General features: G+C 41.4%; 1 protein-coding gene across 4 annotated transcripts in view; it reads left to right on the top strand.

Moving 5' to 3' along the window:
* The first annotated feature begins 3,793 nt into the window (after positions 1-3,793).
* LOC135241387 (sodium-driven chloride bicarbonate exchanger-like) overlaps positions 3,794-14,194 on the top strand; it is a 50,742-nt gene continuing 40,341 nt past the window's right edge. For 2 of the 4 annotated variants that reach the window (XM_064311712.1, XM_064311709.1), the window contains exons 1-2: positions 4,917-5,231; positions 8,930-8,959. In XM_064311712.1, coding sequence (XP_064167782.1) covers positions 5,184-5,231; positions 8,930-8,959 — 78 coding nt within the window. In that variant the 5' untranslated portion in view covers positions 4,917-5,183. Of the gene's footprint in view, positions 4,847-4,916; positions 5,232-8,929; positions 8,960-12,573; positions 12,879-14,194 lie in introns of those variants that run through there. The other 2 variants (XM_064311710.1, XM_064311711.1) reach the window with 2 other exon arrangements.

Below are 14,194 nucleotides of genomic sequence, written 5' to 3' on the forward strand. Positions count from 1 at the left end.
GTCAAGTGTTTCTGTCAGAAGTGATCAATTTGTTATATTTGGAGCCATACTAACAACAATTGCAGCTTAATTTAATGAGAGCCCCTGGACGAAAAAAAGGTCTAATATCTTTTGGGGAAGCCATTATGTGGTGCTTACCCTTTAAAAAGTTGGTTTCAGTGTTTTGAACTTGTTTTAGTTGATGTATTTTGGGCTTTTTTTTATTGTTTGGTGATTTGAGATAAAATGAAAGCTACACTAAGTGAAATGCTGCTAGCCATTGTGAAGCCAGCTCTTCCCCTCCTCTCACTGTGCCAAAGAGCTCTGTTGTTTGTTTGAATGTACCAACAGAGCAAGCTGCCTGCAAAAAGGTATTTCAGAGCACTAAGGACCACGCATTACAATGTTTCATTTTTTATAGCCGATTTGTATGGTCTGTGGAAGATATTAATAATTTTTTGTTTGGGAAATTTGTTTACAGAAACATGTATGTTTTGTATTTTTGTATGCAAGCACTGAAGCTGAAGCACATTCCTAAGTACTGTAAGGTGGATGTAGCAATAAAGCACTGGGCTGAATTGAAGGGGATGTCTACTGCTCAGTTCATTTTTATATTTCAAAACGTTAATGTCTTAAACTATGTATGGCATTATTTAGACTACTCTAATACAAGGGTGAACCAAATTCACAATGCAATATTGTGGAAATACATTTAAAATGTGTCATATCTGCATTTATCATTTTTTAAAGAATAAGGCCGTCAAAATTTTGTATTTTCTTATTGTCAGCATCCTATGAAAAGACCAAAACCTACAATAGCTACTTGTGTTCGACTCTCAACACCTACTGTCTGGCATTCTCCTTTCCCATTTAGCACTCAGCCTTAAGCCATTCATTCAAATTGTGTGCTAAAATTATTAAATGTAGCTCTGATATTTCTCTTTTCAGGAAACAACCTACAACATGGCCAGTGTTGGTTTTACCAAGATTACTGCAAAACAACAAATGATTTATTTGTATTTTCACTATGTCTTCCAAAACTGAACCACTGTCCACATATCAAAAAAGAAATCGCTGAAAACTTCATGAAGTTGTTTCAGTAGAAACTACAAAGGCCAGGTTCAACATGATGATGAAGTAAGCCCCTATGCTGACCAAAGCAACCGCATGAGTTGTTTTGATTGCTTTTTGGAGAACAATATAGTTCTTTGACTACCGAGATATTAGCTATATCTGGCATTAGCTGAATGGACGATAGGCCTACTTATTGGTAGGATAAATTAATTGTAGGTCTTTTCATAGGATATGTTAATCACAAGAAAAATATCAAAAATATGCCTGCAGGACTTACAAATCACAGTTCTTTGTGGATACAATTATTTGTATTTAAAGTTGGCTATCAGAAATAGGCTTAATATTTGCGAGAATCGAAAATTAAATGATGACGTGTGTAGGCCTGTTGGTAAATTTCAGTTCAATTTCCTGACTTCTGTTAGCAAAGGGTTAAATATTAGTTTATATAGGAAGGAACTGGCAAAATGATACCAAATTTCTATTTCACCATTTGGAGAGAGACATGAGAAAATTGAACTTATTCCATGGGCCATTATTACGCTTCTTTTAAATCGCCCCTGTCGGGCGGACCTTAAAGGCATACTATAAAGGATTTTTACCTTGAAAATATTATAAAATAACCAATGCTAAGGCACATCTGTGATGCACTGGAAATCTCTGTCTAAGCACTTTCACCAGATTTGTCCACCTTTACCTATATTTATTATGTGTTCAGGACTTTTCTTGGTGTGATACTCTTTTCTGTGTGGGGAGGGGTGGGTGTAGCTGCAAAGCCTGTGGTTTGGGATTAGATTTTTGGTTTGTTGCTAGCTGCCATTACAATGGCCTAGATACAGAAAAGCAAAAAGACAGGGCTTGTTCAATACAGCGTTAACCTTGGAATTGCTTTTGCTCTTTGGCATCCACTGACGTTAGCCAAGGGGATGAAAAGTGACGCGGAGTTGGTTTGTTTTCAGTTGGACCTGTGAGGAACATTACAGAATGTCTGGATTTCAAATTATTTTGTACATGTTTGTGGTCCCGACTGGACAATGTTGGTAATGTCAGTCTGAGTAACTGATGGGAGAAAGTTACCGGTAGTGTCTAATGAATTTGCATGTCAGTGACTAGGCCGGGTACTTGGGGGTGAGGAGGTTGAAGACTGAGGAGGAGGCTTCTTCGATAGTAAACACAGGCTAGAAAATCCTGTGCAGTATGCCCTTAAGGTCACTTGACAGTATATCTGGTTTAACCTGAGTTTAGTTATGGTTCAGCTGAATCTGCGCTCGTTTTGACAGAAAAATCACTTCAAACTTAACGCAACTGTGTGCTAAACCCCTGAAAGCACAAGTTTTACTGAAGCTGGCCTAAACTGCAGCAAAGCTAGCCAAAAGCTAACTGACAGAGCAACAGCCACTCGTGCTTCGACCTCATCCAACAAAGGAACAATAAAGCAACAAAAACAGCCTGAGGCCTTCCCCCACCTGGCATGAATCTTACAATAGCCACTATAGCTACCTCACTGGACATGCTAATTATGACCAGCTCTGCCAATCAGGATGTGCACACTAGGAAGGTAAATTCTGTTTATCGCAGTATGGAACAGGACGCACATAATATTAATATTGGCATGGCCATACAATTTACGAGCAGCCGGTTCATTATGATTCTAGTTCAAATCAGTTACTTCTGAAAGGGTACTCACTACAGATGATGTGGTAATGAATAAAAATTCATTATGTGGTTGTTTGTTGAACTCATCAGGCATAATTTGTCAAAATCACAGTCCAATCTTCATTCCATATTCCGTAGGTCTATATTCATTGACCTTATTCAGAGTAACATTTGGGTTAAACCACGGCAGTGTCAGTCAATTTGAAATGCAAAGCAGTCTTAAATATAATTTCTCTAATGACACGGCCAGCTTTAATGTAAGAACCCCTTATATTACTAAGTGCAGCATGTTGTTTGCTACATGTTAATACATTATTTTGTATTTAATAAAGCAAACAGCGACATCAAGTGGTCAATGTAGATAAATACAAGTACCAGGGCTGGTTGGTGGAGGTGGCCTGGCCAGGCCATCCAGAGATGACACCTCCTTGTTAGAGACTCCTTCCCCTTTTGTCTCCTTTTTGGGCCCTGCATAACAGCATCTTGCATTATGCTATATTTATGTTCCCATATACATAGCATTATTTGTCATTACCTTGGGATTGCTGTTTTTTTTGCTACTTTGGAAAAGTCAAGTTTGAGTGACAGCGGTTAATTTTACCAGTGCAGCAAACACGTTGCGGTGCATTACAAATAAGCAGGAGGCTGTATGAAGATTCTGTTACAAACCATGAAAAAGTGACCAAAAGTTGTTGAGTTATTCTCTTAGAGCAGTGCTGTGACTGATCATAACCCCTTTTCCATTCAGAACATTTCATGTCAGTTTACCGTCGCATCAATGGCTTGATCCTGTAGACTCTTCCACTACAACATCCGGAGTCCACAAGGAGCAGCATAGCTCTTAGTCCAGGCTCTTATCATAGCTTACCTATGCAACCTCTGGGCTCGCCAACAGTCCCATATTAACTTGCGACATCTTGTATTTCAGCCATAAGTGGATGTTCATATATGTCCCCTATTTCCCAATGTCCTACAAATTTTATCTGCCAGTACTGAATTACTATGATGCACATTGTTAAGCGAAGTAGATGACTGCAAAACTAAACTCCTATATGGTGGTCTTGCCAATACCCATGTTTTATGCATAACCCTGTTCCTGGAATTCTACCATCCTGTTGGTTCATTTAAACCATAATTTGGCACACCTGATTGTACTAATTAGCAGCTCAAGGATATCTCTAGCTGTTGAATTAGGTGTGCTTTTTTAGGGTTGGAGTGAAAACCTACAGGAATAGATCTCCAGGAACAGGGTTGGGCAACCCGGGCTTTGAGAGTTAGTGAGAACATACATCTGAATGTGGCTGAATTAGAGGAGCAGACGTGCCTGTAGTACCTCCAAACTGTCTTTCAGTCTTGCCTGGCATGAATTATACCCCCCAAAAAAACAAGCAAATAGAATGCCTTACCTAAATGAAATACATTGCACACCTGTTTTTATCTAAAGCCTTTGTTAAAATGTATTATTCTCCTCTAGCATACAGGTTATGAGCTTTTTGTAAACTGACAGATTCATATATTTTGGGTGCTTTGATGTGCCACGGTATGGCACTAACAACAAATAGAAGTTAATCATTTTCAAATTAAAATATTTTGTTTATTTGGGTCATGTAATTGTATTATATGTTGCTACTTTACATAAACACAGATATCATTAATACATACCGCATCCATTATTTTAAACGTTTTCTACTCATTCCTATACATACTGTAAATACTGAAGTCAAACATACGTCATTCCGTGAACATGAGTTAGTTATGACGCATTCAGCGTGTTGCACCACGCAGCAATAAATCAGACTGATCTAAGGTCAACGTGAACGGCTCTCTTGCGGCCTCTGCTGGATTTGACAAAAAAGTGCTCCTGACTGAACTGGATTTCTGTTGCCTGTTTGGTGCATACACGAGGATGCAGCTATTACAGGACATAATTTGTGTTCAGGGCGACGACATTGCTTGCAAGAAATCACGCAGAACGCACATATAGCCCATAATCTATCAATGTTCCACTCCACTCAGAAAGAAGCATAGCGAATTTACTCGTCAGATGAACCGTATAATAGCATGATAATGTCTAAACGTAATTCTTACTGCTATTAACATTGATACGGTATATGGAGTTTTCCCGATCCCACGATATAAGGTAGTTCATGACATTGAAACCATTATCGATTTAAGGCTAAACAAGCATTTTTCGTATTGATATTCATCTTGTATCCAAATTAAATTCTTATACTTCAACGTGATCTTCCATATCTGACAGCCTCAGAATTGTAGGCGCAGTGAAAGAGCGCATAAACAGAAAGCACTGCGCTCCCGCGCGGGGTAATAATATGTGGGCAGGCTCGCGGGCTCTTTGCTGCTTGTTACCATAAGAGTCCGTCAGTTCAAGTCCTGTTCCTCTGTCCTCAGAGTCTTACAGGGATACTGGAAGGTAACATCGCGCATAGAAATAAGCACTGACATAAACTCAACGAAAAATGGACATTAAGGACCAAGGAGCACAAATGGAGCCGCTCCTGCCAACGGTAAGGACCTATTTAAGGTATTTATTAGTGCTTCCACATCAGGCAACGTAGCTTTGCCTTTGTGCGAAGGGAAATTCAAGCTGCGGTATCAAATTTCATGGATGGCACGTATCTTTCATTGATTCGGATGGGCATTATGTTCATTTAAACCTTGAGCAGTTTGCGGGGGAAATGTGGGTATCACTGGCATCAGTGGGATCAGTGGGCAAATATGACTAAAAAAGAACAAAAGAAAACATAATTTCAATAATTTGTGGGTAGGCTGGAGCCGATGCATTAATGTCACACGCGATTAAAATGAATGAGATTGCTTTGTAACCAGTCACACAATTCCCCATTTTACGCTCACGCTCTTACAAGATTTGATATCGACGAATACATGGTAATGCAATACGTAACATGAGAGGTAACGTAATCAAACGCATTTTTATTGGAAACTACGTACATTCTTTAATTGTTTATAAGAAAGTATATATATCTTAATGTATTACACGCAGTGTTCTTCACTGGTCTGGCTTGTAGTCGTCACATTTTATTGACATATTTAGCCTGTTACCGTATTTTCATATTCAGATCATGAAGCGCGGATTTAAAACGGCACTACTAAATGTGATTCAGTATGAAATAATTGTATTTTCGTCTAATAGAAAAATGGCTTCCAGCACTCCTGAATTGTCACGTTTGATCAAAATATGTACATCGTCAATTCTTAGTCAGTGCAGACTGGATGAATTCAGGGATACATATAGGGATGATGAGCGCACGATGTACCGTACCTGTTGTGCTTAAATGTTACGAATGAATCCCCTTAGTCACAGTACACGAAATACACATTTAGGATTTAATTCGTGCCTTTTCACTTTTCTGGGATGATTTCCATGTGTAGGCTACCTACCTACGCCCCCCCTCTCCCCAGTGTACACACACACACGCACACACAGCATGTATATATCACATCGTTAAAACCTGCATGCAGATTTTTGGCCACACGTTCATGCTACAAACCTTTTCCACCTCGTCCCAATGGCGCTCTATTGGATTGGAATAAACTCAATTCACTGTCATGTTCATGGAACCAGCTTGAGATGAGTGTGCTTTGTGACATGGCACATTATCCTGCTGAAAGTATCCATTGAAAAAGGGTAGATTGTGGCCATAAAGGGATGCACTTAGTCATCTGCAATGCTTAAATAGACTGTGGCATTTAAGTGCTGTTCTATTCATATAGAGGTGCCAAATGTTTACCAGGAAATCATTCCTTACACCATAACACCACCACTACCAGCCTGCACCATTGACACGAGGCAGGATGGATCCATGGTGAGCCAAATACTGACCCTACCACCTGCATGTCCCAGAAGAAACCGAGATTCCATTCTGTCCACGTGACGCTTTTCCGGTCTTCAATCATCCGGTCTCGGTGATCATGTGACCACTGTAGCCTCATCTTCCTCTTTGCTGACAGAAGTGGGACCCAGTCCCGTCCGCTTCAAGGTTCGATGTGTTGTGCAATCAGATATTCTATTCTGCACACCACTGGTGTTGCAGACATAGCTGCGCAAGACTCATTGGGAGCAAGACACCTAACCCCTAATTGCTCCCAATGAGTTGATTGGTACCTTGCATGGCAGCCTTTCACCATTGTGTGTGAATCAATGTGTTGTGCGATGAATTGTAAAGCGTCAATTGTAAAGCGCTATTATAAATGCAGTCCATTTACCATTTGCTGTTATTTGAGCATTTGTGGCCTTTCTGTTAGCTTTCTGTTCTCCTCTGATCTCTCTCATTAACAAGGTGTTTTGCACACAGAACTGATGCCCACTGGAGGTTTTTGTTTGTTTATCGCACCATTCTCTGTAAACTCCAGATGCCAATAGCAGGAGGGCAGCCTTTTCTGCCCTGTAAACTTTTAAATGTCAAATAGGTGTATATAGCGCTTCCCAAATGCATTTTTAGTCAATATGTCCAATTGTATTACATTACTGAGGAAACATTAGTTATTTCCAAAATGGCTGCATCAGCCTCTGTTGCCTGTGTCTTATTCTTAAGGAAATGGAACGTTAGGACCCCGCGGCTGTGCCACACCTTTTGAGCCTTCCAAAGACCTGCTTCCCAAAACAATTAGGATGGCTAGCCTCTGTCTGACTGCCAGGGTGACTGCTTTAAGTGTTGGTGTGAGCGATGGTGCAGTAGCAGGACTATGTGATTAAAGGGCCAGGCACAGAGATGGCTGCAAGGTAGATGGCCAACCACGCATTTTAAAAGCCATTCCAAACGCTGATTAAATATCTACAATTTTTACACTTTACTGACCCGTGAGTTGCAACAACCTGTTTTCACTTCCGAAGCGAATCCTCATCATTCAATGGCATGACAGAGCAGAAGAGAGTAGGTTTTGTAAGTGTCTCCCAAAGTAAGTTGTGCTATTTATGGCTTAGTGTTGTTGTTACCCATGATGCTGTTACGTGTTGCCTGTTTAAATTGAACTCCACCAAATGGCTTCTGGAAGGCTCTAGTGGTGTGTAATGCTTGCTTTTCCAACATTGCCGTACTGTCTGGTCTTTGTGAAAAGCCGTTGTTGTTAATTATCTAAAACTATGACGGTGAGTGCACAGTGGGTAAGAGATCTGCGCTGAAACAGAAAGGTCAGGTTGATTCGGTAAGTGACACTGCCGTTTGTACTTGAGCAAGGTACTTAACCCATTGCTTCAGTATATATCCAGCTGTATAAATGGATACAATGTAAAGTGCTATGTAAAAAGTTGTGTAAGTCGCTCTGGATAAGAGCGTCTGCTAAATGCCTGTAATGTAATGCTATGCTCCTCATTCTCTGCAGTTCATGACTGTGAAACTGTTGAAAAACTGACCTGGCTTTGAGTGTGTAATCCTCCATTTCTGCTAATTTTAGGTATGGTTATGGGCATCATAATGAATTCATGACACAGAAAGGAATGGGGGGGGGGGGGGATAATTCAATACTACTCTACCCCTTAGGTCTTTAGTTAGTTTAGGGCTATAATGCATTGCAGATGGACAAATGACACAGACACACAAAGACATACATGACAAGGACATGGCTGCATTAATCTAAAGTGCAGGTGTAATAAGAGTTAGGAAAAAAGCACAGCTCTTTTATATCATGGACCAGAAGTGAAATACACAGAAATGTTCCTTGTTCTGGGTGTTCATGTTCTCCCCTTGTCCATGTGAGTTTCCTCCAGGCACTCCAGTGGGTTTCCTCCCACGCTCCAAAGACATGCAGTAGGCTAATTTGAGACTCTAAATTGCCTGTAGGCACTGTATAAGTGTGTGAGTGAGTGGTGTTTGTGCCCTTTGATTGATTGGCGACCTGACCAGGGTATATTCCTGCCTCGTGCCCACTGCATGCTGGGATAGGCTCCAGCCCCCCGCCAGCCTGACCAGGAACAAGTGGTTTAGAAAATGGGTGGATGTGTGTTCCTTGCTCTTTTGATTTCACAGGGAAATAAACATAGCAGAACCGTTCTATGCCTATGATATCTGAGCAGGTTGTTATTCTGTCTGTGTTTTCTAGTTCATATGATGTTGCTTCATGTTTTAATTCAGCTTCAGTTGAGTTAAGCCCACTTTAAGGTACAGTGAGTTAAATTCTTAAGATGGCTATTCTGTGTTTAGGCAGTGATTTTTTTGGGTTTGACGCTGATGTGCCTTTTTTTTAGGTGCACAGCCCTGATGGAGGCCCAAGTGAGGTGAGTTTGAATACCATGATTTTTTTGTTGCATGCCGTGAAGTAACTATGATGTAATTTTCTCATGCTGAGTAAGTAGTTTCTTTGCTATCTGCCCGAACATACACGCTGACCCACGGCATCAGATGACTCAACAGGGTTTCCCAATGCACCATTGGACTCACTTTACAGTGCTCGTCTTAAAGTTGTAAAGTGAGTGATATCAGCTTTAGGACAGGCATAACATTAAGCAGGACTTAAATAATACAGGCCTTTAATAGACGGCTGCTTAATGGGACCTTATAAAGCACTGGCAGTGATGTTTCATTATTTGTGTGCTGGGTTGAGTGATTTCGGTGAAATGACAGGGTTTTCTTATAAATTCATGATGTCATTTCTAAGTTTGGAAACTGGACAACTATATAATTATATATAAATCAATGTGAATGACAGTGTTAATTTATAGGCTAGTGTAATAATGTATAGGCTACTGAATAATGATAATAATAATATGCTGTATTGATAATTAATAATGATAATAGTAATGTGCTATGTGCAGATTGTTGTAATAATAGGGTTAGTTAGGCTAGACCTTGTGCCAGTAGACAGTACACAATTGATGTAAGACTCCCTTATTAAAATGCAAGGACTTCCCCACTTTTTAGCTTGTAGTTTTACAGCAATTTCATTTGTTAAACATTGAGGGGCAAAGACTTGTCCTTTTGATAAAATAGGCTCTTTCCTCTCATTCTGTGCATTGTATGATGCTGGAGATGCTAGACCAGTGGCATCCAAACGTGTCATGGAGGGTCGAGAGTATGCTGGTTTTCATTCCAGCCAATCACTTCACCTGCTGACTACACTAATTAGTTCCCTCCTCTGTGGTTGGAGGTGTGTCATTTAGTGAAATCAGCCAGTGATTGGTTGGAATGAACATCTGCATACCCTCGGCCCATGTGATTGGACACGACTGTGCTATACAGCCCCGGTGGTTTTGGCTACTGCCTGCTGTTGCCCAGTGTCCCTGTTGTTAGAGTCGCCCATTGTGAAAGGCCTACATTTGGAGACCTGAGACACAAAATGTCACCCACTGCCCTACTTCTTGGGTGATTCGGCTTAGTCTGGGTTCCTGCTGCAAGCCCTGTGCCCCACAAAAAAATAGCTGCTATGGATACTTATAATTGCTCCATTTGAGAAAGGAACGGAGGATGGATTAAGAATTAAGAATGATGCCATTTGAGTGAAATTTTGATCCATTAATATCCAGAATTCTGGTGCTGACATATGGTATTAAGGCCTACCTAAAATGTCTTAGTAATCATGGGTATTGTTTGCTACATGTTAAGGACGTACATTTCTGATTTGGGATTCTATGTGTATTATGCGAATGAGACACTACTGAGGAAATGACACTTAACTACTGTATGTAATGGCTCTAAAAAAAAAATCAAATAATCACTGATAATGTCATGCCCGGTACAATCGAGAGGGCTAGAACTGGGACTGTCAGTGACCAGAACATCACGCCAGGCTTCCAGCTGGAGTTAATCCAGACTGAACAGAAGATATTAACCGTGGACCACAAAAGCCCCTTCTGAACACAACGTACTGTAGATCTTAACAGATATCTTGTGTTTTGTGGTCCACCGCAGCTTATGCTAGGAGCGGAGATTGGCTGTGCTGGTAATGACATCACTGGCGTGCCTCGGAGGTGTATCATATTTTTCCTGTTTTTCTTGTTACTGTACATAAATAAATTCTGCCGCTCTGTCAGAACTTTGTATAGCACATTGTGTACACAAAAAAATGATTGCGTGTGCATTTTTCAGCACAGTTTTCCATGGTTCCATACTTTGGGATGGCAGAGAGATCTTCCATTTTAATTATGTGCTTGAAATATAATGCATGTACTCCATTAATCTATTTAGGCATGTGAAAAAAGACTATTTTACACGATGCTGCCACTCAAGGTACATCTCGTTTCGCGTGTATGTTTGTTTGAAGTGATTTACTGTGCGAAAACATCTAGACCTTGAAGCAAGTGCAGTGTCAACATTTCAGCTTGTGTCTTGAACTGAGTTACGATGTTTCCCTGTTCCAACCTTTGTGTGTTTTAACTGATTACATTAAGATATGCTGACACTGTGCATAGCTGTCAATCATCCTCAACCAAGCAGATTTTTACCTTGCAAGGTATACAAATCAATTTAACGTGACCTAGTCAAGCTAATCCTTCTAATGCACACCTGTCTTAGTCTTCACAGTTGTACCCCTAGGCCTGATTTCTGGAAGCGTATATCTTAATCTGAAATTAATCTCGTTCTACTGTACCCGTTTGTCTTCCAGTTAATTATTTAATGTAGATCTGCCAAGTGTAAAATAAAAGAGGACTTATTTCCCTCAGTCCTTACAAAGTTAATTTTAAGCTTATTCTGTGCACGTTGCTGCTATGTTACATATCATGAATAAATATTCCTTGAATTTTCATTGAATAACGCGGAATTCATGATTGTTCCTGAAATGCAGTGCTTTTGTTTAATTAAGGGATTGTTGCTAATATGCGGACATTACTCCTGACTCTGACTGTGAGGCAGACGTCACTCAAAGTCTGGCAGGTGTACCGTCCCAGTTGCTTGTGGTGCGTTTATTGTGGTGCCATGTTGCCTGATTCCACATGTAGACTCTTTATACATTCAGCCAATCAGTAAGCGGGAGGGGATAACAATGTGTGGATCATGTGATCACATGACGTAAAGTAAACACGCTTACTGAGAAAAAAGACACCGGCAGAGCTTTTATGGTCCACTATTTAACAATGAACAGAAGCAAATGCGTCCTGTTTTAGAAAGCGGTTGCAGGTGTTATTTGTATATAATAATTTAAAAAATGAAATAGAATTTTAAATTTTGCCACAGAGCTGACCAAGAAAAATCAGCAAAAAGCTCAGGCTTTTGCACTGTGTGCTGTAGCTGTCTAGCGTGCGAAGGCTCACCTACAAAAAGATGAGATAAAAAGATGAGATTGAGGCAGCTGCTTTATAGCCTTGGGGTGGCTTTATGGGAGGGTTTATTTTGTTCTGCTTGCAGATGTGTCTATGCAGTTTGCCTTGGTGTGTCTGCCAGAGAAAACATGACTGTCTAGTTTATATTGATTGGGAATATTCTGCAGTAGTGGATCAATTCCTTGCCTAGAGGTCGCTAGGCTGTCAAGGTTTTCGAAAAGCAAAACAGTTTAACGCTGAAAAGCTGATGCTCAAACGTATGTCACACAAAGTGTGTAACAAACTGCACGTGTGGAACGGCAAGTAAGTGCTAGTTTCTGGCTAAATGCATTTTTCTTGTGAACTGTCACCATTAGAGGGGACAATTTGTTTTCAACTGTCATTTCTGCGCAGTGGTGTTTATTTATTTGCACGGGTAGGCTGCGGTTTCAACTCAAAGGATTTATCCGAGTACGAGAAATGTGGCAAGGTGGGCCAGTGATAGAAAATGAAGGGCTGTGTTGCAGGGAGGGCGCGCCAGAGAACGTTTGCGGCGTGCCCCTGGGGAGGTGTGGCGTAGCGCGGCGATGCTGAGCTGCTTCAGCTCTCCACTCTCAAAGCCTCACCGGGGGGGGAGGACAGCGTGCGCTAAGCGCTAAGCGCTCAGCGCTGAGCCCGCCTCGGAACCTGAATCCGCGGCAGCTGTGATGTCACCGCTCTAACCTCACCCCGGATTGGTGCACGGCTGTCGAAAATATTACGGTTGCGTGGACCAACGGACGCAGCGTGTTTGCGAGACTTCTGGCATGCCGGCTGGGTTAGACTGCTCTGCAGCGTCCCAGCCTCTCGCAAAGACACACCAGTACATGGAGCTGAGCCTCTTTGCCTGCTTGCAGCCAGAAGGAGGACACTGGGATAGAAGCCTTGGATTATGGACTCGTACATTCAGTTTAACAGTGAGGTACGCTCCTGTATTCGGCTTAGGACAGGATTAAAATTGATGATTGAAGAATGTAGGTTGGATGTTCTGCCAGATTTTGAATTCACCCAGGCTGTTTTAGCAACAAAGGCTGCTTATTTTGTTTAGGACGGATTATTAATTTGGAAAAACAGGGCATTTGATTTGAAATATGATCAAAGACAAATATCACAATTTGATTTTCCTCGAAACGTGAGTTAGAGTGCAGGGTTAATCTTGTATTGAACTGTTTTCAGAAAAAAACGAATCCTATTCGATTTAGGAGATGTGCATTTCTAAACAGTTAGCTGTTTATAATATAATTTTTTTATTGCACTTCATTCATAGAATGGAATCGCATACAGTAAATGTTTTTCTGTGTGTTAATGTCGTTATTCCTTAAAGGGTTAATAGTTGTGCCGCTGTTCACATCGGAATGACAGAATGCACTGCACATTTATTTATAGAGATCTCTTTTTGGGGCTGATGTATCTCGTAATTGGTGATGATAGCGCTGTACTGCAAATGTGTCTTGTATGTAGAACAGGCCCTCTGCTGGGAGAGGGTATTCCCTAGGCAGAAGGGAGCTTGTCCTGCAATGGGGCCTGTGCAGCCCTTCTACTTTATGCGACGGTTGCGTGACTGTAGCTTTACGACATTATTCTGTACCTTAAAGGTGTGTGTGTGCCCATGCAGGCGTGCGTGTATTTGTATGTACGCGCGCACGCACGCACGCACATGCGTGTGTGCTTATCGCAAACCCCGGGGATGCTGATGATGCTGCTGCTGCTGCCATTGTCGTGGTGACCGCGGCCATCTGTTGGGATCAGACCCAGGATGCTGATGGCTGTTTCAACCAATTACATAACTTCAGAGGCGGAGCGCACGCTAATCCTTGCCGTTCTCCGGCTTTTAAGCAGGTTTTTCATCTCTAGCCGATTTGAGCCTATGCTGTCGGCGTGTTCGCGTTCTTATTGGTCAATGTTCACATTTATTTATTTTTTTTATTTACTACTAACTGTCGCCTAACTGCTTGATCCTCTTCCGTGCTTTTGCTACCCGTTTTTGCTGCCCAACCCTGTTCCTGGAGATCTACCGTCCTGTAGGTTGTTACACCAACCCGAACAAAGCACAACCCATTCAGCAGCTAGAGAGCTCATTGAGCTGCTTATTAGTAGAATCAGGTGTCCCAAATTAGGGTTGAAAGGCAAACCTACAGGACGGTAGGTCTCCAGGAGCAGGGCTGGGCAGCGGCTGGGTAGCCTTGCCAGAGATCCAGAGACCTGAAGCCTGCAGGGTGTTGAAATTGAGCCGAAACT

This window comes from Anguilla rostrata, chromosome 15 (genome assembly GCF_018555375.3).
Source record: "Anguilla rostrata isolate EN2019 chromosome 15, ASM1855537v3, whole genome shotgun sequence".
Classification (NCBI taxonomy): Eukaryota; Metazoa; Chordata; class Actinopteri; order Anguilliformes; family Anguillidae; genus Anguilla; species Anguilla rostrata.